The sequence below is a fragment of the Gallinula chloropus genome, assembly GCF_964237585.1.
Source record: "Gallinula chloropus genome assembly, chromosome: Z".
Lineage (NCBI taxonomy): Eukaryota > Metazoa > Chordata > Aves > Gruiformes > Rallidae > Gallinula > Gallinula chloropus.
In genome coordinates this window covers 62616591-62639243 of record NC_140089.1, presented here as the reverse complement: position 1 = coordinate 62639243, position 22653 = coordinate 62616591, and the positions used below count along the sequence as shown (strand labels likewise).

General features: G+C 40.9%; 2 protein-coding genes across 3 annotated transcripts in view; one reads left to right on the top strand and one right to left on the bottom strand.

The window, feature by feature from the left end:
* The window catches only part of CERT1 (ceramide transporter 1), a gene marked incomplete at its 5' end in the record, with an annotated part of 78573 nt that extends 63894 nt beyond the window's left edge, over positions 1-14679 (top strand). The window contains 11 exons of one of the 2 annotated variants that reach the window (XM_084278672.1): positions 739-831; positions 2234-2320; positions 3296-3388; positions 3992-4069; positions 8042-8137; positions 8909-9041; positions 9162-9232; positions 10616-10744; positions 11520-11649; positions 13018-13154; positions 14332-14679. In XM_084278672.1, the coding sequence (XP_084134798.1) occupies positions 739-831; positions 2234-2320; positions 3296-3388; positions 3992-4069; positions 8042-8137; positions 8909-9041; positions 9162-9232; positions 10616-10744; positions 11520-11649; positions 13018-13145 (1038 nt within the window). In that variant the 3' untranslated portion in view covers positions 13146-13154; positions 14332-14679. The remainder of the gene's footprint in view (positions 1-738; positions 832-2233; positions 2321-3295; positions 3389-3991; positions 4070-8041; positions 8138-8908; positions 9042-9161; positions 9233-10615; positions 10745-11519; positions 11650-13017; positions 13155-14331) is intronic. The other variant, XM_084278673.1, reaches the window with a different exon arrangement.
* Positions 14680-19627: 4948 nt separating this feature from the next.
* On the bottom strand, positions 19628-20987 carry MED18 (mediator complex subunit 18). The gene is made up of 2 exons (XM_084278099.1): positions 20880-20987; positions 19628-20614 (listed from the first exon to the last, which is right to left on the bottom strand). Exons 1-2 carry the CDS (start codon positions 20950-20952, stop codon positions 20061-20063), a joined length of 627 nt encoding a protein of 208 aa, XP_084134225.1. The 5' UTR covers positions 20953-20987; the 3' UTR covers positions 19628-20060.
* Between the last annotated feature and the right edge of the window lie 1666 nt (positions 20988-22653).

The following is a 22653-nucleotide window of genomic DNA, read 5'->3' as shown; positions in this document are numbered from 1 at the left end:
CTGAACTGATCTGAAAGGGGACAGAGAAACATCTTAAATATTAAAGCTGAGTTCTGCAAGAATTTCAGAAGCATTTATAGCTTTTTCACTGAGAATATCTGCCAGTATGTAGAACTTGCAGAGGAAATACTAGACACAATCCAATTCCAACATTACTCCTGTTCAAAATATGCGACAGACATCACTGGTGGCTACAGTCACACACTTAGTATAGGAGAACGGTGTTGTTAGTCTCTGCATGGAGTTCACAAAATGATTCATACTGATCCTGTGCCAGCTATTTATAGATGCAAATGTACATGCTGTGACTTGTTAGTATTTCACCATGTTCAAGAAGTTAACTTTTTATCCAGTCTTGCTTTTCGCCCTTTGTTGTCACTGCCCAAGCGTCTGTGTCAAGAAAGTTTATATATGTATGCTGTCAGTCAGATACAAGGTCTGACCCTCAATGAGCCATGAATAGCTGCACTTAAACTAGGTACCAGTTTTCGCTTGCTGATCCAGTTTCTTCCACGTGACTTAAAGAAGTTATCCTCAAGGTAGCTGGCTCCCCAAGATTTCTATTATGTATGCATGTATATGAACAAATATAATAAAGGCATGCAAATCAATTCAGGAAATCAGCAGCTTTGCACTTGTTACTGAAAAAAGCTATACTGGTCATTCTCTTTATTGGCACGTTGACTTTTAATCAGTTGATTCGTTCTCACCACAAAAAATGACCATGTAATTTTACAGGAGATAGAGAAAAGAAGAAGAATTGAAGAAGCATACAAAAATGCTGTGACAGAACTGAAGAAAAAGTCCCATTTTGGAGGGCCAGACTATGAGGTATAAATTCTGCTTTTGAGATTTTTAAAAATACTATGACATTTAAAGATTATCCTATTCCTCAGAGTGGGGAAAAGGGTGTATAAATCAAGGTGTTTGGCTCATGCAGGTGTGTTCATGCTACTTCTGTTTTTCCATCTCGGAAACTGAAACCACGAGGAGTCTCAGTCCTTAATTTTTGAGAATGGAAGTGTCTCTTCAAGTTTCCATGTTCTGCTTTTATCTAAGGCATTTTCTTACAGATATTTCTGCTGTTACTTTTTTCTTTTACATGTGATACTGCTTATATGCAACAGTTTTGTACTTTCTCTTTTTAATGGTTCAGCTGTGTAGATATGTAAAGCAAATATGAAAATCCTGACTACAGAGGCAGTCCTAAAATCTGAAGTTAATGTGAATTAATTTTTAACTTGTTACCACCTCTTGCAATTTAATGTTGACAAACTTTTAGTGGTTTTAGGTTCCTTTAGTCTGTTAGATCATAAATTCCAGTAGCTTCCTCCTCAGTGTAATGTTTAATCAAATTCTAAGGCGCTCGAACTACCCTGTGAAGAATAATGGAAGCTCATACACCTCAAACAGTCTTGCAGTTTTTAAGAACTAGACTCTTTCATGTACATTAATCAAACACTTTTCTACTTACAAATCACATAGAAATAGTATCAGTGTATTGAGATGTTTAAATGATAATTGAGCTTAGGTTCTCTGTTGTGACTGAGACATACACTGTAAAAGAGAAGGATGGATAGGAAGTTGGACGTTGTCTACCTGGTTATGAATTCAGCTGCATTTCCAAGATATCCCTGTTGTAAAGTAGGTTTTCTTAATTTGTTGGACTGTCTTGTTTTACAAGACATTTAAATTACTAAACCTAATTTTCTCAAGTTACCACTTTACTTAGACACAAGGTTTTAATAGGTGACTCAACTGTACCTGGTGTTTAGTGTTAAACTGTTCTTTCCAAGAATCTCTCAATTGCGATCACCAGAATTTTGTCATCTATTACTGTGTATTGAGTGTGTATTTGAATCTGCCCTAGGGCACTGGAATACCTGGAAGGAGTGTAGCTACACAATTATGTTCATACATGTACTTTACTGACGCACTGTAAACATTTTTAAGTAAAGATACATCTTAATTAAAAGCTAAATTTGATGTCCAAGGAAATTGAGACTGTTACTCAGTTTCCTGTTTTTCTTCTGTATACAACTATCTTAAATGTAGTTAGAGGGAGAAAATTCCTTAAAAACTTAAGGTTTTTGGAGGAATTGTAAACGAAGAATATTGGAAAAAATATTTGATGCCTGTAGAAGACATTTGTTTCGATCACTTAAAAGCACAGTACCATATGTAAGCATGATGTCTCCAAAATTTTGAAATGGTTTTGTTTCTTATGCTCTAGGAGGGTCCTAATAGTCTGATTAATGAAGAAGAGTTTTTTGATGCTGTTGAAGCTGCTCTCGATAGACAGGATAAAATGGAAGAACAGGTATTGATACTTGAAAAAATGATGGGCACTTCGTGGGAGACTTCTATGGCTTAAACTCAATCTTGGGGTGCACCAGGATATCCTGAATATTTTATTTTGCCACTAACAAGGGGAGTTAACTTAATATTTTTTTACAGTTAGGTCTTGTTGCTTAACACTGATTTTGAGAAAGTGACTTCACAGCTTACACAGAAAAAAACATTCTATAAAGTATTAAACTAGTTGAGTATCTATGGTTTCTAATTCCTAAATAAGTGTCTTGGATAAAACTTATCTTCGTATGTAACCAATGCCCTGTGCAAATAAGAATATCAAACACTGCTGCTATTTATCAAAACCTAATTATTGATCTGAAATGTCTTTTGATTATAGAAGTATGTGAATTAGGAAAGTCATAGTTCTGTTGGTGTTTGGTTTTACTTAAAAATTCTGTAGGTGCTGGCTACTTCTTGGACTCACTTCTTGAATGCATTTCGGTGACAAGGATCAAAAAGGGATAAGATGCATGTGAGGAAATATGTAGAATATGTAGAATGCATAGCAGTATACAAAATGAGTGGGATAACAAAGTGGTGCATCCTTTGTCTTACATGTGTTTAGGCTTGTGAATATAGAATGCAATGACTTGGTTAAGAATGAAAAGACTTTCTAGTGGAGGTATAGTGCCCATCAGAATTTATCTATGTTGGAATCTTTTAGTGGAGAGTAGAAGTTTTGAGTGGGTGTTGTACTACTACATAGATCCTTATTGCTGCTGATTTGTTTTCCTTAACTCAGAAATACACCTTAAATTTGGAACTAATTCAGTCTTTAGGCACATTCACTTCCAGATAATTCCAGAAGGATGACAGTTTCATGCCTGTTATGGACAGCATTAGTGATGGTAGCCACTGTGTAGACTGAGGGTGACTCACTCTGTTTCATAGTCCACCCATTAGCAGCTGACTACTAATGATTAAGTCTGTTTTGTTGCAGTCCCAAAGTGAAAAGGTCAGATTACACTGGCCAACATCCTTACCTGCTGGAGATGCATATTCTGCTGTGGGGACTCATCGATTTGTCCAGAAAGTAAGATATTTCTCCTGATCTCTTCTGAATAATGGGCTGACCTGTGATAGTTACATATAATATTTTGTATGGATAGGTGAGATTTTTTTTTTAGGTGTTTCTAGTAACTTTCAATGCATTTTTAAATGAAGTATCTGAAATTGGAGAGGGACTGTTGGGACTGTGGACCATCTTGGCTCAAAACATACTGATTCGAGTATCTATTTAGAATGTTTCCAGTTAGATAATTTAAGGAAATTCCCAACTTGCTAACCTCAGTGTTTTTAAGATACTTTGATGAAAATTCACTGAATTGATTTTGCAAAAAAACTCAACCAAACAATCAGAACAAGTAAAACCCACCAAAACCCAACAAAACCAGTCTTTTGTATCTGAATGAGTGGACTTTTTTTAGCGTTACTGGAAACACTATGCTTCTCTCAGGGCTACAGTGGGAGCATAATGCATAATAGGTGCATGAAATCAGCATTCGCTGCTGTGCTTGCTGCTTATGGTGCTTTTGTTTTCCTTTTCTTCATTATCTTGTGCTTGCAAGTTGGTACTGAATGCTCTGTTGTGCCTTTGTTCTGATTACTTGGTTTTTTCTTTGTCTGTCTCTGGTAGCCTTATAGTCGCTCTTCCTCCATGTCTTCCATTGATCTAGTCAGTGCCTCTGATGATGTTCACAGATTCAGCGCCCAGGTACTGTATTGAAGTGTAGAGTGGGGGTTGCATATCTTTGCTGTATTTCATCCTCTTCTCTAGAACCTGGGTTTTTTGTTACATAAATCACTGCTGCTTTAGACTAGTACATTGAGACAAATGAGTTCTCTATTCCTGTACTAAATGGTTGTCTTTTTACATTATGCTTGCTTGCATATTACTTGTGCAGAGGCCCAAATCTTGTGAAACTGTTGGAATTAATACAGTAGCTTTAGAAGAAATGCCTACAATTCAAAAATTTTGCATTTCTGATTATAACAAAAGTAGAATTACACCTGTTTTGTGTGGGTTGGATACAGTCTTTGCTTCAAATTGAGTAGTTTTTCTTGCTTTTAAATTGAAGGTTTGATTTACTAGTTAATGACATTAAGATATTAAATGTTAAGGTTCGCTATTGCCGTTTTTGACCTCTACAATTAGTTTCATTACTGAAAGGTCATGAAGTGTGTTGTTGACAAACACAGTTGTGGGTATGAGAATTTTTACCAACGAATTTCAGTATATTCGCTTATCCTTCAGAAAGTCAATCTGTCATCCTGAATGTCAGTGTAGTCATAGTGACACGTTACAGTGATACATGAAATTACTGTAGGTGCTTATTGTGAAGGTCACAGTAGAAGTCAATAGGTGAGTTCATGTGTTTGTTCTTTATTCTCAAACTGGTGCAGACATGGCCTTCGTGACATTAATTTCCTTCTGCTGTGCTCTATATGTGACTGTGAATATAGAACATTCTGGGATCTGATATTTTGAAATTACTAGTAACACTGCAAACAACTTTTTTTTTTTCCTCCAAATAGAAGAAATGGATTTTCTTTTAATTAACAGAGCCTGGAATTGTACTGCCTGCAAACCTTATTACCAGCTTTCTGAGCAGGACCCTAGCTTGCTTATTGAACTGAAATCCCCACACTTGCCTTGACCTTTTTCAGTCATCCTATTTCATGGAATTGAATATGCAGTTTATATTGCACAACACTGATAGGATCATCTACTGGTACTCCAATAGTCAAATTAGTTTTTCAAGTTTGTTTTTGCTTGGGAGGAGAGGAGAAATCAAGTAATAGAAAGCAAGTTTGATTCCAAAGATAGGACCTGGTTGTCAAGCTAGAGATACATGGGCAGTTCAACATAAGGGGAGCTCATAGTTGCTAAATTATGCAAGCATCCTCATTTTCTGCTCTTTTATGCCTGTAATAACATTTATGCATTCATATGATAAACCTGAGTATCAGAGTGAAAAACTTAACCATTTGTAAAAAAATTGAGGTGGATCAAGTCCTTATCGCAGTAATGCTAACCGAGGATCTGGATCAAATGGACTAGAGTCAAGATGTTGCTTTTATCAGCTGCTGCATGGATTATGTATACTGTGTAGAAGTTACTACTGAGTGGTTTTGAATGCAGTTTCGAGTTAATGGACTCACTGCAGAAAGGACAGTTTTTCTTAACTTAAAAGAAACTATCCACCCCACCCTCCCATCCAGTATTTTCCCTAGAACAAATTTTTGCCAGATCAACGAGTCAGTCCAGCTGCAGTGGATCTTCATTGCTGCTAAACAAGCAGGTGAAAGACAACTAAGAGCATGAAGAGAAAAGCAGAACACTTTTTGGTGGCAACCTGCTCTCAACCTTATTAATAGGACCTTGGCCTCTGTCCCTAGGTTGAGGATTTGACTTCTAGAAAGTAAAGCTAATATATTGATTCTGAATAAACGTAACTTGTATCTATACTTCATTCACATGCATGGAGTTTTCATATCTGTAAAAGTTCAGGTAGAAATTTGCAGCCCTGTTTTTAAGATTGAGAAATATTAATGTGTATTCTGGTGTGAGCTGGTTCTTCAGTGTGCCTCTAGAAAGGTATTTATTCATTGGGAGGTTGTGAGCCTAAAACACTGGGTGTGTTTTGCAGGTCACTTTCCTTTGAAGGACTGTCAGAGATGTTCTGAGGGCCTTTAAAGTTAAGAACGTCCCTCTACATGTTCAGGTCAAGGCTGCATGGCATACAGGTTACAGGTATTTTTGCAGACCATGCATGTAGCCTGCCAGCAACCCAGAGGTAATAGTGTGGCCTCGAAGGGGGAAAGAGCTGTGATTCTGTGCCTCTGAAATAGGTGCAGGTTGACAGTGACCAGTGTGTAGATTACATACAGTTTGGGCAGGTAGTGTGTGCAAGGCAGTTGTAGGTACTGCAATTCCTTGGTGAAGCAGAAGTAAGAAAATTGTTTAGGTTGCACTCCTGGGGGTGCTGCCTCATCTTTCCTTGCTGTTCCTCTCAGCCCTCTGCATTTAGCATAAAGCAAAAAAGCAAAAGACAAACCTAACATACAAAAGCTGTCTTTGTCCTTAAGAGGTTAGGAAATATGGGAGAAGAGACAGAGGGACCTGAAGGTGTGGCAGGTAAATGTTGGGAGCTGCCAAGATTCCTTTCCAAAAGAAGTGGGACCTAGAGCCAGTAAACCAAGTACTTACATGGCCCATATTCTTACCTAGTTTGGATTGACTGTCATTGTATCACTGGGGGAAAAAAGAAGAATTCTCTTGTAGGAAACCTGCCAGTAACTGTCAGGAAAGAATGGCCAATCTAAAAGCAGAAACACAAATCTTCCAGGTGTTTTTAGTTCATTATAATTAAAAAAACCCAAAACCCAACCTCAAAAACTACCAACCCAGAGAAAACCTCCTAAACTGGACTGATAACTTTTCCTTCTGTAAAGAAGTCTGTAGTTAAAATAAGATAAACTAGAAATTCTATCCAATGGATTTTATTTTGATGTTGTACTTTGAGGATTTTGACTTGATTCAATTACCTTTTTTTTCTTCCTGCTCTTAAGTGTATTGCCCATGGAGTACATAGTACAAATGAAATTACTGCCTTAGATTAAAAGTAAATAACATCTTTCAAGTCTGTAGTGTATCAGAAAAAGATCATTAATATTTTTAATCTTGATTTCTACTTGCTCCTATACAATTTATATATTATTGTATATGTACACTAGGCTTATTTATTGTAAGTTGTGCTAAACCACTTAAGGGTTTCAGGCTATTAATATTGTGATTGTGCACTTCATAGACTAACCTTTGTGTTGGTCAATTGATTAACCTTTGCTTGTAGTGCTTTTCTTTTTTTAAAAAAGACGGCATTTCTAGTAATTGAGGAAAATAGTGGCAATCGTGTGGACTTAACCTTTCAGGTGAAAGGCACTTGTACATATTCTGCAGCAATAATGGATACCTTTTATTTTTGCTTCTGTTTTTATTTGGGGGAAGAGCAGAATTCAGAAAGGGGTGGAGAAACAAAGAAGCAAAATAAGGATGTAGGTTTAAAATAAAAATCCATCCTCTGTCCCAGCACCCATTTTCATGCATATTATTTGGAATTTAAAAAAAAAAAAAGGTTTCACACATTTTGATAAAAATATATTAAATATTTGGCCCCTAAAAAAACCTCACACAACTGCCAAGCAAAATAGTTTTAAAATGAGTATTTTATAATAGCAGAGTTTGTGTGTCATCATATTTTTTTATGTAATCATTTCTGGTTTTTTATTATGCATTCATCTTTTAGAGCTTGTCTGTCTTCCTTCCCATCCCCCTCACCTTTGAGCTTTTAAAATGGTCTTCAGTGAATATATTAGAGTGCATTATAGTACTGTGTAAAGTTACCTGAAGTATGCTGAGATAAACTGTCTTATGTAGAAATAGTGAGTTTTGACAGTTTAGAGGTGAAAAGGAAGGGTAGGAAAGAATGAAGTTGAAAGCTATATCAAGATTCTGGATTTTATTTCTGAAAACCAGAAGTATCTGTTCTTAACTGTAATAACCTGTAATAGAAAGCTCTGTTTTCCAAATTCAGCTCCAGCACACAATCTTATGATTGTACTGATTTGCAGCACCCAGTACTGTACATTCCAAGTTAAAAATGTGCAATTTTTTTTTCCTTTAAAGGTGGAAGAGATGGTACAAAACCATATGACGTATTCCTTACAAGATGTAGGAGGGGATGCCAATTGGCAGCTAGTAGTAGAAGAAGGAGAAATGAAGGTAAATGTCTGGGATTTTGTTTATCTGATTCAAAGTGATGCCCTGTGAAGACAGATACTTCCAATCCAGTGGAGCTGGTGGTGTTAGCTTTACAGTTGAATGCAATGATCTTGAGGGTCTTTCCCAGCCTAAATGATTCTCAGATTTACCTGCACTCAACAAGTTATGCTGTTAAGCAGTTTTCCCTGACCACAGTGTAGTTTGTTAGGACTGAAATCCACAAGAAGTGTGGCTTCTAACATATTTATTAATACAAAATCATAGAATGATTCTAAGCATGAGAATCATAGAATGATTCAAAAGCATGAGTAACTCTTGCAGTAGCTTTATCTTTGCAGATTACTTTCTAGTTCCCTCCTACTTGAAACATGGTATTAAAATGATGTGTAAATTTGATGTATGAATGTTACAGAGTAGCAAGTTACTGTATTGGCTGCTGTACTGTGCTTCTATGGATTCAGGCACATGGTGATAAATAAGGTTTTATTTAACTTCTGGAATGGAGATTCTTAAGATAATGGAATTTTAATGTGAATTGCCACATTAAGAATGTCTGCATTGGCAGTTGGCAGGGAACATGGTCAGGGCAAATTACTCAATGCATTATTTTTCTAGTAAGTGTGTTTCAGGTAAGTTTTTTTTTAAAAAAAACACTTAAGTGTTTTTAAAGACTTAAGTGTTTTTAAAACCTTGATGAAATTTTTAACAGAACATGCACAGTTTTCACAGTTTCTCTTCTGCATTTCTTTCTTTCTCTGTGCTTGGCTATAGGTGTACAGAAGAGAGGTAGAAGAGAACGGGATAGTGTTAGATCCTTTGAAAGCAACCCATGCCGTTAAAGGGGTAACGGGGCATGAAGTTTGCCACTACTTCTGGAATGTCGACGTTCGTAATGACTGGGAAAGTAAGGAACTGGTTCTTAAGATTTGCATGTTCATCAGCAAAGATACTGTTTATAACATTGACCTAATATCTGTGCTTGTTTATACTGATGGAATTTTTTTCCCCCCCTTTCCTCTTTTAGCAACAATTGAAAATTTCCATGTTGTGGAAAATTTAGCTGATAATGCAATCATCATTTACCAGACACATAAGGTAATAACACTTGAGCCATATGCATACCTTAGACAGTCTGGGGCATATGTGTTGTAATCTGATTCTGAATACTTTAATGGCTTAACATCTTACAATTACTGTTTGAAACAGCAGTTCAGAACAAGTCCTCAATTAAGCTGCAACTTATGTCAATTTTTCAAACTTGTCTTGATAGCATAATTGGCCCTACGTGTGCCTGATAGAGCTTGTAACATGTGAGGACTGTTTTTAATCTCTAAATAGATGGCAAGGCAAGAGTAGTCTAAAGCAAAATGAAGCAATAAGTCAGCAGTGACTATATACCACTGTATTGTGTATTTTATTGCAATAAGGCAAGCCGTTGTTGACCACAACTAGTTGACATACACATTTGCATTGTGAGGTGATAGAATTGCTGGTACAAGATTTGTTCTTGTCACTTCATTATGTTTCCCAGCTCTCCCAACCAGTTCTGATGTAAATTTACTAAAATTCTCATTTGAATTCTAAACCAACAACTGTAACTTAAAGGTTAAAAAAATGGGGATCAAGTACACGAATGTGTCTTTAATTTTGCATGATTTCAGATAGGAGTATACTCAAATATGAAACCAGTTCTTTGACTTCGACAATTTTGCCAATAATGTGGTTACCTTAAAACTTCTGTAACAGAGGACACATTTTGAGTAAGATAGTTGTGTAAACTGTATAGTGTTGTGGTAAAAGCTGAACTTTCCCCCCACCCCCCATTGGTTATTCAGGAAAATAGCTTTTGTATTTCTTTATCAGATATTTTGCTTCTAAAACTTTGTTGTAGATAATGTAGTATTTTTTAAATAATACTATTAGTAGTATTTTTAAAAAATAATATTTGTTTTAAATATTTCTCTCCTTCTCTGAAGACATAAGTAACTGCAGACACATCTATTTATGCTTATTATGGAATCTTAGAGACGTTTGGAGTTGGAAGGGACCTTAAAGACCATCTAGTCCATGGGCAGGGACACCCTCCACTAGTCCAGGTTGTCCAAAACGCTATCCAACCTGGTCTTGACTGCTTACTTAACTGCTGGTTCAGTTTTTAACTTAGAAGTATTAACTAAAATGTAAACCTGAGGTTGAGGGAACAGGAGGGGAACTGGCTCTTCCTGTTTATCACTTGCAGGTTGGTTTTCTGCATTTCAAAGGCCTCACATGAGGCGTAGCCATATAACCTGATAACACATCTATACCACAGGTGTGTTTTGTTTCCATTTTGAAAATGGAGTTAGTAACTTGAAGAAACTTTCGCTTAATTCACATGACTGACCTGCTTTGTCTTCCTTGTGTTGTTCCTGTATTTGAGGACGGTAAGTACTTTGCCTGCAAAGCTGGTAAAGCTTATATTCAGGTGTTTCTCTACAGAGGGTGTGGCCAGCTTCTCAAAGGGATGTGCTGTACTTGTCTGCCATCAGGAAGATACCAGCATTCAGTGAAAATGATCCTGAAACATGGATTGTGTGCAATTTCTCCGTGGAACATGACAGTGCTCCTGTAAGTACTATTGTCATTCTGCAAGGTCTGCGTTCAAGGTGCCATTTTTCTCTTGTGTGGTAAGGCATGTGCAGTACTGGTGTGAGGGAGGTGGGGGTGGTTACATGAAAATACAGTTTATTTAAACCGGGTGATAAAATGACCTAATGAAGGCATTCTGAGCCAAAAGCATCCTTGCCTTGTCCAGACAGTTGGCAGACCTCGGGTGTTGCAGCAGAACAGAAGCAAAATTTCTGGCAATGTGAAAACATTTTAAAGAATTTAGGTTGTTTTGTGTGGAATTGAATCAATAACTCTTCAGTATTTTCAGATATAGGAGTAAGCTTTTGTATCATTCTGGGTATGGAATATGTTAAACCTCCCATCCTGCATAGTTCTGCAATGATTGTTTTCTTTGGAGTATTTCTGTCTTGATTGCTGTGCCAAAGCCTGCTTACCAGGGAAGAATTACTAATAGATACTTCTAAATGCTGACAGGTTATTCTTTAAATGGTTCTTCACTCATTTGTCATGATGAACAAAGTAACGAATTTCTAATATGTGTTAAGCAGACAGAACCTGAGGTTTGGTTTATTTTAGTTTAACCCTTTCCTATTCACCAGGTACCTTTCATTTTGTTTGGATACATGTTACATCCATGCAGCACTAGAAGCCAAACTCTCAGCAGGACAGCTTCTGGAGTGTCTTAGGCTTCATAGTAAATGAAAATGTTAGCAGTCGAGTGCGCTGGAACGCATTTCGTTTAGGCTTACAAATGTTTCATTTTTTTTGGCAGCTGAACAATCGCTGTGTCCGTGCCAAAATAAACATTGCTATGATTTGTCAGACTCTAGTAAGCCCACCAGAGGGGAACAAGGAAATAAGCAGGGACAACATCCTATGCAAGATTACATATGTAGCTAACGGTAAGTCTAAACTTTTGCAGTATGACGTTCACGATACCTCCTAATTCTGGGGAGCTGAATGCTGGCAGGAAAGCCAACAAAACTGTTTGCTGTTAGATTTATATATAGCTCCACACTTGTGGTCCTCATGTTCAAAGAGACTCTGATTCATGCGCTACGTGAATCAGTGAATGGGATCGTTCACTGTGTGGCATTCTGAGAGCAGTAAATGGAAGCGGTGTGTAGCTGAGTCCTAAGCACAGAACCTTGGGGAGCGGAGGGGTGGGCAGAACAAATGTCTGCAACTGGGATAACTTGGCATAGCTTTTCATTTCAGTAATGCTGTGTTTTTTCATGTGTTGCTCTAGGATTTTTCCCCCGATTGGTCTTGTTAGGCTGACAGCAAAGATACAGCTCTTACTCTCAGTATTAAGAAAGAGCAAATACATTTTGTATGAGGATGTTTACAAGCTGTATAACCTAGTCTACACTATATTATTATCTAGTGTGCACTACACTTATATTTTTTTTAACTGATAGAATCCTTGGTATTGACTGAAAAGTTACCAAGGCCAAATTGTATTGTTACTGTACCTAGAATTGTGCTGTGTATTGTAATATTGGAGCTATGTAGTTATTAGCTCCTTTCCAGCAGCTAGAAAATGCTTTAAGCATAGCTCACCTGCATAATATTTTAACCATCAATTACATGGCTTACTGAAGAGTCCAAGTCCAAAAAAAAATTGGTTCAGTAAATCTTTGCTGTATAGGAGTGATGTAATTTCTATTAAACCCTGTATAAGTATACTATATTGTGTTAAGCTCCGGGGTAAGCTGCTTTGTTTCCTTTTCAGAAGTTTCCCATAAAAACCACATTTTCCTTAGTAAATTCTGAACTCTGACTATAGGGGAAGTGGCAGCTTTTTCAGCAAAATACTTAACCTGTGATTTGAAGTCTATTTCAGAATCAGTTTGAATTTGTTTAAAGTGCTTTAAAATAATTTTAAAGACACTGGCTATTTAGCAATTCTGCAGACAAGTGCAGCGGTTACTGAGAAGTTAAGCATGACTTCTGTTTTCTTCAACATTAGAAGGAACTCAGGACTCTCTTTCTGCCCTTACTTGGAAGTCCTTCGCGTTCCATCTGGGCATTCCCCAAAGACTTGCAACACAGCATGTTTAATGTCTTCTAAATAATGACATCATAAAACTGGACCAAGCTCGAGTATTAGGAGTAGGAAGTGCAGTAATAGAAGCTGTAAGGGCATTAAAAAAAAAATTCTGCTGATCATTACTCCTTCCTGTTACTTCAGAAGGAGTTACAGGAATAACAATTTTTCTAGCCTTTAGTGGATTTATTTAAATGGTTTTCTTCCTGTCTACTTCTAGTGAACCCAGGAGGATGGGCGCCAGCGTCAGTGTTACGGGCAGTGGCAAAACGGGAATATCCAAAATTCTTGAAGCGCTTTACATCCTACGTGCAAGAGAAAACAGCAGGAAAGCCTATTTTATTCTAGTAACAGCAGGTATGCGTTTGCTCTGTCTGTTGTGAGTTTGAAGCCCAAGAGAAGTATGCTGTTCAGAAATGTCCCTTGCCATGATGAGTGTGAATGAAGTGCTTAGTTTGAAGTATCAATGCAATACACTTTTAAAAGCATTGCTGTAATTCATTTGTATTTTTGACATGAAGAATAAGAGCTGCAGGAGTTTCCATGTATTTATTTTTTGTAGATTCTTACTAGTTTATTGCAAAATTTTGCATACACGTCTAATTTATGTTGAAATATAGATGGATAAAGTATTTTCTCAACTGCCATGGGCATTTTCCACTTGTTCTGAAAAGAATACATACTGAAGCCTCTCTAGAGCCTCACAAAGTTTTGGTAAATCTTAAATTCTCCTTATAATTGCGTATTTGATAGAATATTAGGAAGATCAAGGTAGTCTTTTATATTGACAGGATAGTTTTGATCTAGGATGGCTGTTAATGGAACTTTTCTGACAGACTGGTGGACATTAATGGAGTATTCAAAAGGCTGCGACTTAAATTCCTAGCCTTTCTGATGAGCCTAAGGAAAAAAAGGGATCTACAGCTGTATGGTGAAGTCAGTGGATGTGTTTTAATGGTATAGGGCATTGGGCTAATCTAAAATGATTTCAAACATCTAAATGATGATACAACATTAGAAGATGATTTCTTTTGATCACTTTTGGGGCTGTATGAATCTGCCAGACACAAGCCTTCTTGCTGAGTGAGGCTTCACTTAATTTTTGTTAGTGTAGACTCTGGCTATATACTTGATTATATATACATGTAGTGTCAAACCACTGAATCCCATTTGGTAGTTACAGTATTACACCGTGATCTGAAGATCAGTTTTATGATTTTTTTCTATGCATGACATAGGCTACTGCTATTTAGGGGTTCTATTTATTATATCTGTTTATTATATCAGACTTCCAAACTCACTCTTAGTCATTTGATTGTTCTGTGACAGGTAGCCCTTGGGTGAGTCACATTTTTAATTCCATGTTGCTGGAGAACTAGTGTAGGTGAACCATGAAAAACAGAGCTGTCACGAGCCCACAGTTCAGATCTGATCGCAGCAGTGCCGATACTATTTAAGGTGTTTAACAAGTTCTTGCTTTTTTATTCGTATTCTTACTTCACAGTGCTGTGGTTTTGTCTTCCCTTACCTGCAGAAACCGGAGCAAGACTGGGTGAGCATTCCACGTTGGAGAAGTGACCACGCATAGAGCACTCCATGTTGGAACGAAGGATCTACAGTCTTTTTATGGCCCAAGTTCTAGGCTTTGTATACTGAAGTGAAGAAGTGTTGCAACACCATGAGGCTGAATATTTAACACTAGCTCTCTCCTGCTAACTTTTCTTGCTGAATCAGTGTGTAATTATAAATACATGTATTGATAACATGTAGATGGCTCTATTTTTATTTGCTTGCTTTAGAAGAAGAAGAATGCATACAACTTTGAATCACCAATGGGGATTACTGATTTCATTTTAAACCAGTTGCAGACTTTCACTGTCAGCCTTCCTAAGATACTCGTGCAGTTTTTGTGCATGTCTAAAAAGCACAAAAGACAAGTGCACACATAGCATACCGTATGCGCTTTATATGCACAAAAATCGATGGGGTATTTTAAGGGAGAGAGGGGCTTCAATAAAGCCTTAGGTGACTTATTGGCAGGTTTTGTTTCGCTTTGTATAATCATAGTTCATTGCTGCTGGTTTCTATAATGAATCATCTTGTTACATAAAAATGTCAGTTAATAACTGAGGGCTGTCAATATCTGATGACTTTGCCTTTTCTATTGTCTTACTCTTATGACGATCTTTGGTTCGGAAGGAGTAAGAGTGTGAAAAGCTTTATTTTTTTCCAGATATCTTTATATTTCTATTGTATTTTTAGTTATGTAATATGTGCTACAGAATTTTTGTTATTAAACATGATCTAGAAATATCTAGCAAGATTCTGTATGAGAGGGCGAGAGACTGCCTGAAAGCTAGAAGTCATCTGTCCATGCTTTATGTGGACTGCTTTCTTGCATGATACCCAGGGCTTTCCTGAAGCTGTGAGAAGGTACACTATAATATATATATAGAATTAATTTGGTCTACATAAGACAACATTCCCGGTCTAGAATGAGAATGAATACATTATTTTCAGATCCTGCATGTGTTTTCCTCATCGTAATAAAGCCATGCTATGAGGTTCATGTAGAAAATTACTCGCCGCCTCATCAAAAACCCGTCAGAGCTATACGGATGCGTAGTTCTTACTGAAAAGTTCCCTTTAGTTGCTGTGAGAATTTACATGTCAGATATTTGCCTGCCTTTTGATTCTGGGGATGCTCGTTCGGCGAGGACTGTGGCAGACTGGTACTGACTTGAGGTCTTTTATCCACGTCCCATAGCTGGAAACTCTTTCGAGACTGCTCGGTGTTTTACTAACCTGTGTATCTCAAGAAAAAAGTTTCAGATATATTTTTGTCAAAAGAAAGCTGGAAGTCTTACTTGATATAGTATGGTAGGTGCCTGAAAATAAATATAATCTAGTAACTTAATGAAGATTTGGTAAATGGTTAAATGTGATCTGCACAGTGTTGAAAACATTATCTGTTCATCTTCTCTGTAGAGATGAAATCATATGTAACACATGATTACACATGCATGCAGATTTCATGCTCCATAACTCTTCCCTTTTTATTTGCCTTTCTCTAATGGTGTGCATGGAATATGCCTTATTACAGAGTTATTCTGTTAATTTGAATATGTAGAAAAGTGCCTATATGGTAATGCTAGTAAGGCAAATAAGATGAAAATTTGTACATGTTTACTGTCACCAGTGAGCATTTTATATAGCGATGTTAAAAGAAATAATCTTATACCTCAAATGTACTTCCATCTTTTTACAATCAGTCAAGCAATGGTTCATTCCACTGTAGCCACTGATGGGAACTCTAAAAAAAACAAAACCAACATCCAAAATATGAAGAGTTTAACTCCTTATTTGTCGTTTCTGGTAATTGTTGGAACACAGGTGAGTTTATTAATTTAATTGGATAGCTTTATTTTACAGAGGTATGGAAAGTTTACAGAGCAGTATATAAACTTATATCATTAGTTGCATTTGCACTAAATGTGATGTACTTTTGCGATTTATTCTGTAAATAAAATTACACTACAGATACTATTTGTAAAGAATACATTTTACTTTTAGATAAAGGCACTGGTACTTCACTATAGCTAGCCCTGCCCAATCAGAGTTTGGAAGAGGCTTCTTAAAGAGCAGAGAGTTGGACTTTAGATGGTCTCCAGAGATCCCTTGCAACGCCTACCATTCTGAGATTCTGTGATATGGAAGGAGTTGCAAGACTGAGAAATCAGTTTTAATTGGCCTCTTTAAAAACAAGTGACAAAAAGGCAGATCTCTTGTAGGCCTTTCGCATTGCCCATGTGCAGGGAGCCATTAGATCCTTTCTTCTGAAAGGGATCTTGCTCTTAAGGTTTTGTAAACTCGCTCTGTCTCTTGAGCCCACCCCTCTCAGGTCTGTGCGCTCTGAGTTACATACTCCTGTGACTGGAGCGGCGAGCTGTGGTAGTCTCCATGGAAGCAGCTCCTGACTCTAGAATGGATGTCTCCATTAACTGAACCAGTTTGAAGGGCTGAGAATGCAGCAGTCTTCTCCATTAAGTATCATTCCTCGATTATCTGCATACATTCAGAGAATTTGGATGTTGTCCAACTAGATCTGAAGATTACTTGACAGAACTTGTATTGGGGATGAGGATGAGATGGCCTGAGAGCCTGAACATCTCTGGCATATTTCTGTGCATTTTGAAAAACAAATTAACTTCTACATAATTGGGCTGAGCTGGCTTATATGAAGTTGTGCAGATTCTCTATAATCAGATTGTCCACCTGTATTTTTGTCAAGTTGTACAGATAACACTGTATTGGAATTGCCACTGGTCATCTACAGACTTAAAACATGAATCATATTTTTGAGTACCTTGAGTGTGTAGAGTGTAACTGTTCTATAATAGCTTTATGATCCTAATGATAAGTTTTCAAAATGAAAAGAAGTTGGCTCTTCCATGTTACAATCACAAATTTAAAACCAGTATTTAAAAGTGAAAAGTATTAAAAATTATGAAGAAAAATCAATTGTTTGTAGTTATTTTTAATCTTCAGTGCTTTGCAGAAACTTATTTATATCATTTTCCCTTATAACTTCATTCATGGCCTAAACATTGGTTATATACAGTATTTTAATGTGTGGAAGACATGTAACAGAGCATTTTGCTTGAATTACTGAGGTTACTGCGACGGCAGCTTGAATGCCACATTAGTTCACGTATCCAAAGTTCGTTTTGTGTTAGCAGGACAGAGACGTGTTACAAGATGTTCCTGTGTGGCCCTGGCTTAGTGCACTTCCAGAGCATCTCAGCTGTTGCCTGCACTTGTACTGAGCTAACAACAGCACGGACCTTTCCCTGGGAAGAACCAGGAGCGCCAAGAGGATAAACCTGTGGCTTTTTCTGAAGTTTTTTTCTGAGCAATTTTTAAGAACAGAGATGAACTGCTGTAAAGTGAATTTTCTTAACAGCAGGAGTAGCTGGTGCCTAATTGTATCAGTATCAATCATACCTTTAGTTTTTAGTCAGGGTTTTCTACTTTTTTATATGGTAATCAGTCAAGTTGTAGAAACTTTACACAAGACCGGAGGAATAGTTTGAAATAACAGAAGGCATTACTTGCACAGGACCCAAACCTTAAGGCTTCTTTGGGTAAGATCCTGCAACAGAGAGTCCTGAGGTAAGCCCTGACCCTGAAGAATGCAGCTCCTGCAGCTGGCAAAAAGAAATCCCACAAGATGAAAAACAAGTCATGTTTGTGGTGCTGTAAGTTACATGTGTAACTTAAAAACCCGGTACTTCTCAGTAAGGAGAGATGGAGCATTTCTGTATGTGTCTGTGTAACTACAATGAAATTAGACCATGTATATATAATGAGTGATAATTAGGATTATGCTATGCAATTTTCCAGTGTGTATTACTAATGCTGCTCTCTTTAATCTCCAGCTTTAAAAGCTAAATTTCATAGGAAGATAAAAGTGGATTTCATAAGATAAAAGGATACACTGTTAGCATTAGGTGCCTGCAAGTGTCCATCTTTCTTCAGCTGTAACCACTGATGCAGTAAGCTGCTTTTCTCTGCCTATTCTCTGCATAGATGACAGCTAGAATAAAGAAGGCTGGTAATGTGGATTGCTGCAACTCTCGAGGTTGAAACTAATTCTCCTTAAAAAGAACTATTTTAAATTAGCGTTTTTGGGAACTAGAGGCCAAGCTATAGTCAGATGTAGTGCCTTCTGAAGTGTAAAAACTTCAACTGGGAACTTTCCATTCAGCCTCCTGTTGCTTGAGATAGCCTGCCTCAGATTCCATGAGGGATTTTTCCTCTCTGTCACCGTTTCATCCACACTGTTTGCACCCCCACTTGGAAAGCAAATTACTGAGCTCCTCTCAGAGGCATCTGAGAAGGACCTGCCATACTTACTGCTTCCCATGTGCCTCTGTACTTCGGAGTGCCTACCCTTTGAAAAGCTGGCACAGAACTTTCAGCTTCCCTGATCCCTTCTGGAAGCTTCATGTCGCAGGAGACAAGCCCTGGAAACGTGTGGCAAGCGCTGCCCAAGTGGTGCTGCAGTGGCAGGAAATGACACTTAAGTGACAGATGCCTAAGTGGTTACAGTGACACCAGTCCTGAGGGTTCCCATTCCTTCAGCTGAAATCATGGAGCAACCTGGCGAGTTCAGCAGCGCTGGGCAGGTCTGCCCCTCTCCCCCTGGCAAGTTGTGCCCTGTAACATTTAGCCCAGGATAGAGCTAAATGATAGATAGCTGTCTGATGGGGGTGAGTATGAACAAAAGAAGTGTGGGTGTGTTCGTACCTTCCAGAAAGTATTTCCCATCTAGGTAATAACACGCAACTCGAGACATTTAAATAAGCTTCTTTTTGTTTCAGCTGTATTTGAAAACTCTCAAACCCAATTCAGGTATCACTGAAATACAGGGAAGGGTGACAAACCATCCTGCTCCAGGAAATGTGCTAAGCTAAATCATCACTAGTTAAGTTAGCTGCTGTATCATGCCCTAACATGTCATTGTTCAGTGTGAGAAGCCCCATACCAAATAAAGCCATGTAATTTACTGCTCTCCCATGAACTAGCATTGCTGTACCCACCCCCAGTGAAAAAGGTGGAACAGCCTTAGAGGATCTGAAAAACCTGTTAGGAGGTGTAAGGTTGCTGAATTGTTTCCCAATTATAACTGTGGTTATATCAGAAACCATTTCACTGTGAGGTTACCTTGTACCCCAGCCTGTTCCTGTCACATGCTCTAGTACTTTTCTCTCATAAACTCCGGTACACTTGCTTTTTCATACTGTGTTAAAAAACCAAACAGCCCTCCCGCAATAAAGGGTATTAACTTCAGGTGTCACTTAAAAAGAAACATTTTGGATCACTAGGTAGGACGCTGGAATGGTGCTTAAAAGGAAAAAGAAAAGCCAGCGCCCCCACGTGCAGGCAGGCAAAGGAATGAACTGCAGGAAGCTGGTGGGTTTGGATCGTTAGGCAAAAATGCTTCCTGACAGGTTATCTCCCTGAGAGGAGAAGGGCCAGTACCGCTACCAGCATTTACTGACACTCTGAATGGCGTCACCCTGTCCACTTCAAACAAAGGCAAGAACACTCAGTAATTGCAACCGACACAGCTGTGTGTATGTATGTACTGTACGTAGCCCTTTATTCTCCTCTTGGGTCTTGGTTTGCCCTCAAAAGGCTCTTTTTTAAAAACACCCTCTTTGGAAACACTAACAAAACCAGTGCCTTCCAGCTTTCCAGTCACATCAGCCTTTTGGGGTCTATTTTCTCTAGGTGCACTAGAGGCTTCAGCTGCTCGGCAAAGTTCCTCATGTCGTCAGAAAGGATGTCCTGTCCCGCTGGCGCTACCACATTGAGCTCCACCAGGTAGGAGAGGGACAGAGGCTCAATGCTCTCCGTGTTCCCCGGCATCAGGATGCGGAAGATCTTGTAGACCATGATCTTCATGATGCCCTTGCGGAACACGTGCCCTTTGGCCACGAACTCGTGGTCCATGCGGAAGCCCATCTCCACCAGGAAGTCCGTCAGGTTGTCCGAGGTAGCGATGTCTACGCAGTTGCGCACCAGGGCGTGGCGGTTCTTGTCACCTATTTCCGGCTGGCCCAGGTAGCGCAGATGCCAGGGCATCCCACTTTTGTCCATGGACCGCCGCGCCCGCAGCACGAAGGGGCTGGCCTGCTGCCCCTTCAGCAGGAACACCATCTCGTGGTCCAGGAAGGTCTCCGGCTCCATGTTGTCGCACAAGCCGCGCAGCCGGTGCAGGAGGCTCTCCAGGCTCTGGTCCAAAACGCTTCCTGCAGCGGGCAGCGGCTCGGTTACGCGGTTACCCCGTCCCGGGTGAGCGGCCCGCTCCCCACGCCTGGCACCCCGCGGCCCCCCTCGGCCCGCCCGCCGGCGCCCGGCTCCCTCCCCGAGCGCCCTCGGACACAGGTTCCCCGTCGCCCGCCCCCCGGCCGAGGCGGCAGCGGCCCCGCGGCGGCAGGCAAGGCCCGCGGCCCGCCGGGCGCTGCCCTCGGTGCCGGGAGGGAGGGAAGGGCCGGGCCGCCCCGCGCCGCTTACCTTGCAGCAGGTACTCCATCATGTTGATGGTGCCGCCCGTGACGGGCATCATGGTAACGGGGGGCGCCTCCATGGTGCGGGCCGCGCGGCGCGAGCCCGGCCGCCGGGCTGCAGGGCGGGCGGCGGAGCGAGCGGCGCGGCCCGCGGCACGAGGGCGGCGAGGGCGGCAGCGCCACCCGGCGGCCTGGCGGCGCCGCCCGGGCCCGGCCCGCTGAGCCGCGGAGAGGCGCGGAGAGGCCGGCGGAAGGCGGGGGCGGCGGCGTTGGGGTCGCCGCGGCGGCTTCAGCCGAGCCGGGCAGCCGTGGCGGCGGCAGCAGCTACACCCACCCCGCGGCGCTCCCCCGCTCCTCCCCCCTGCACCCCGCTCCTCCCGCCGGCTCCTGGCGCAGCGACAGGCGGGATCCCGCCTGAAATGCGGCGCGAGGCCCTGCCCAGAAGCGGGCGCTGCGCTCCCTGCTGCCCCTGGCCCGGCGCCTGTGGCGGGGCGGCGGGGCCGGGGCTGGAGCTGCGGGCGGGAGCGGGGGGCTGTTCGGGCCGCTGGGCTTCTCCGCCGCACGCAGCCGGTTTGCGCCCTCGTTACTCGGCGGAGAAGCCTCCGCTCTGCAGAAGCGGCGGGAACGCCCGGCGTGCCCCGGGCGAGTTCGGTCCGGCAGATCCCGGCCCCAGCTGTGAACGCCGTCGCTGCCGTTGGGCGCTCCTCTGACAAACAGGCCTCCGTGCACCTCAGCGCGGCGGCGGGGTGGCCCCTGCTTTCCCCCAGTAGATTGCCGAAGAGTTAGCACAAGCCAGCGCTGCAGACCAGCAGTGGCGTAGGCGCCCTGTCCCAGGGCGGCAAGGGTTTGTGCCAGCCCCGGTGCCTGGCGGCGGGCTGGGAGTGCAGCCCGGCAGCTGAACCGGGCTGGCTTCCAGGGCACGGTGCCGCGCTGCGGGCAGCTGCGCCCGCGGACGCGCTTCCCGGGCTGCGGGTGAGAGGCCCGTCGTGAAATAACGGGAGGGAAGAGTCAACAAAAAGTTTGGGCCATGTTTTAAAAGCTTCTCTAATGCTCCTAAGAGCAAAAATCGAATCACGGAATCACAGAATGGTTTGGGTTGGAAGGGACCTCAAACTCCATCTACTTCCAACCCCCTGCCACGGGCAGGGACACCCTCCGCTAGTCCACGTGTCCCAAAGCCCCATCCAACCCAACCCTGAACACTGCCGGGGAGGGGGCAGCCTCAGCCTCTCTGGGCAACTTGTGCCAGCACTTCACCACTCTCACAGTGAGGAATACTTAACATTTAATCTAAACCTACTCTCTTTCTCCTTGAAGCCATTACCCCTTGTCCTGTGACTACACTGGTGACCTGCTTTAGTTAATGTCGTCATCATACAGTAAGAATGAAAGAACCTATACTGAGAAAGATAGCTGGAAAAGTAAAAGTTATCCAAAATACACCCTATTCTAATATTCTGTAGATACAGGGATTACCTCTTCTGCCTAGTTGACATACATGACAGCATCACTACAAACGCCTTGGGAAAACAAAACCAAAAGCAAACCCCAAACAAACCCCCAAAAGGATGCCTACTTTTCTGTTTTGAAATGCAAATTCCTTTAAATTCCCCAGTCACAGCTACCTTAGGCAGTTCTGCCCCACAGTGGTGAGGAGCCATGCCATGGTGCAATGCAGAAGACGAGCGTTATACCCCGAGCTGGGCAAGCCCCCAGTGGGACTCCACAAAGCAGGCATGTAGAAGTAGCTTGCATGCATGCACAGAGCATCTCCCAATCCC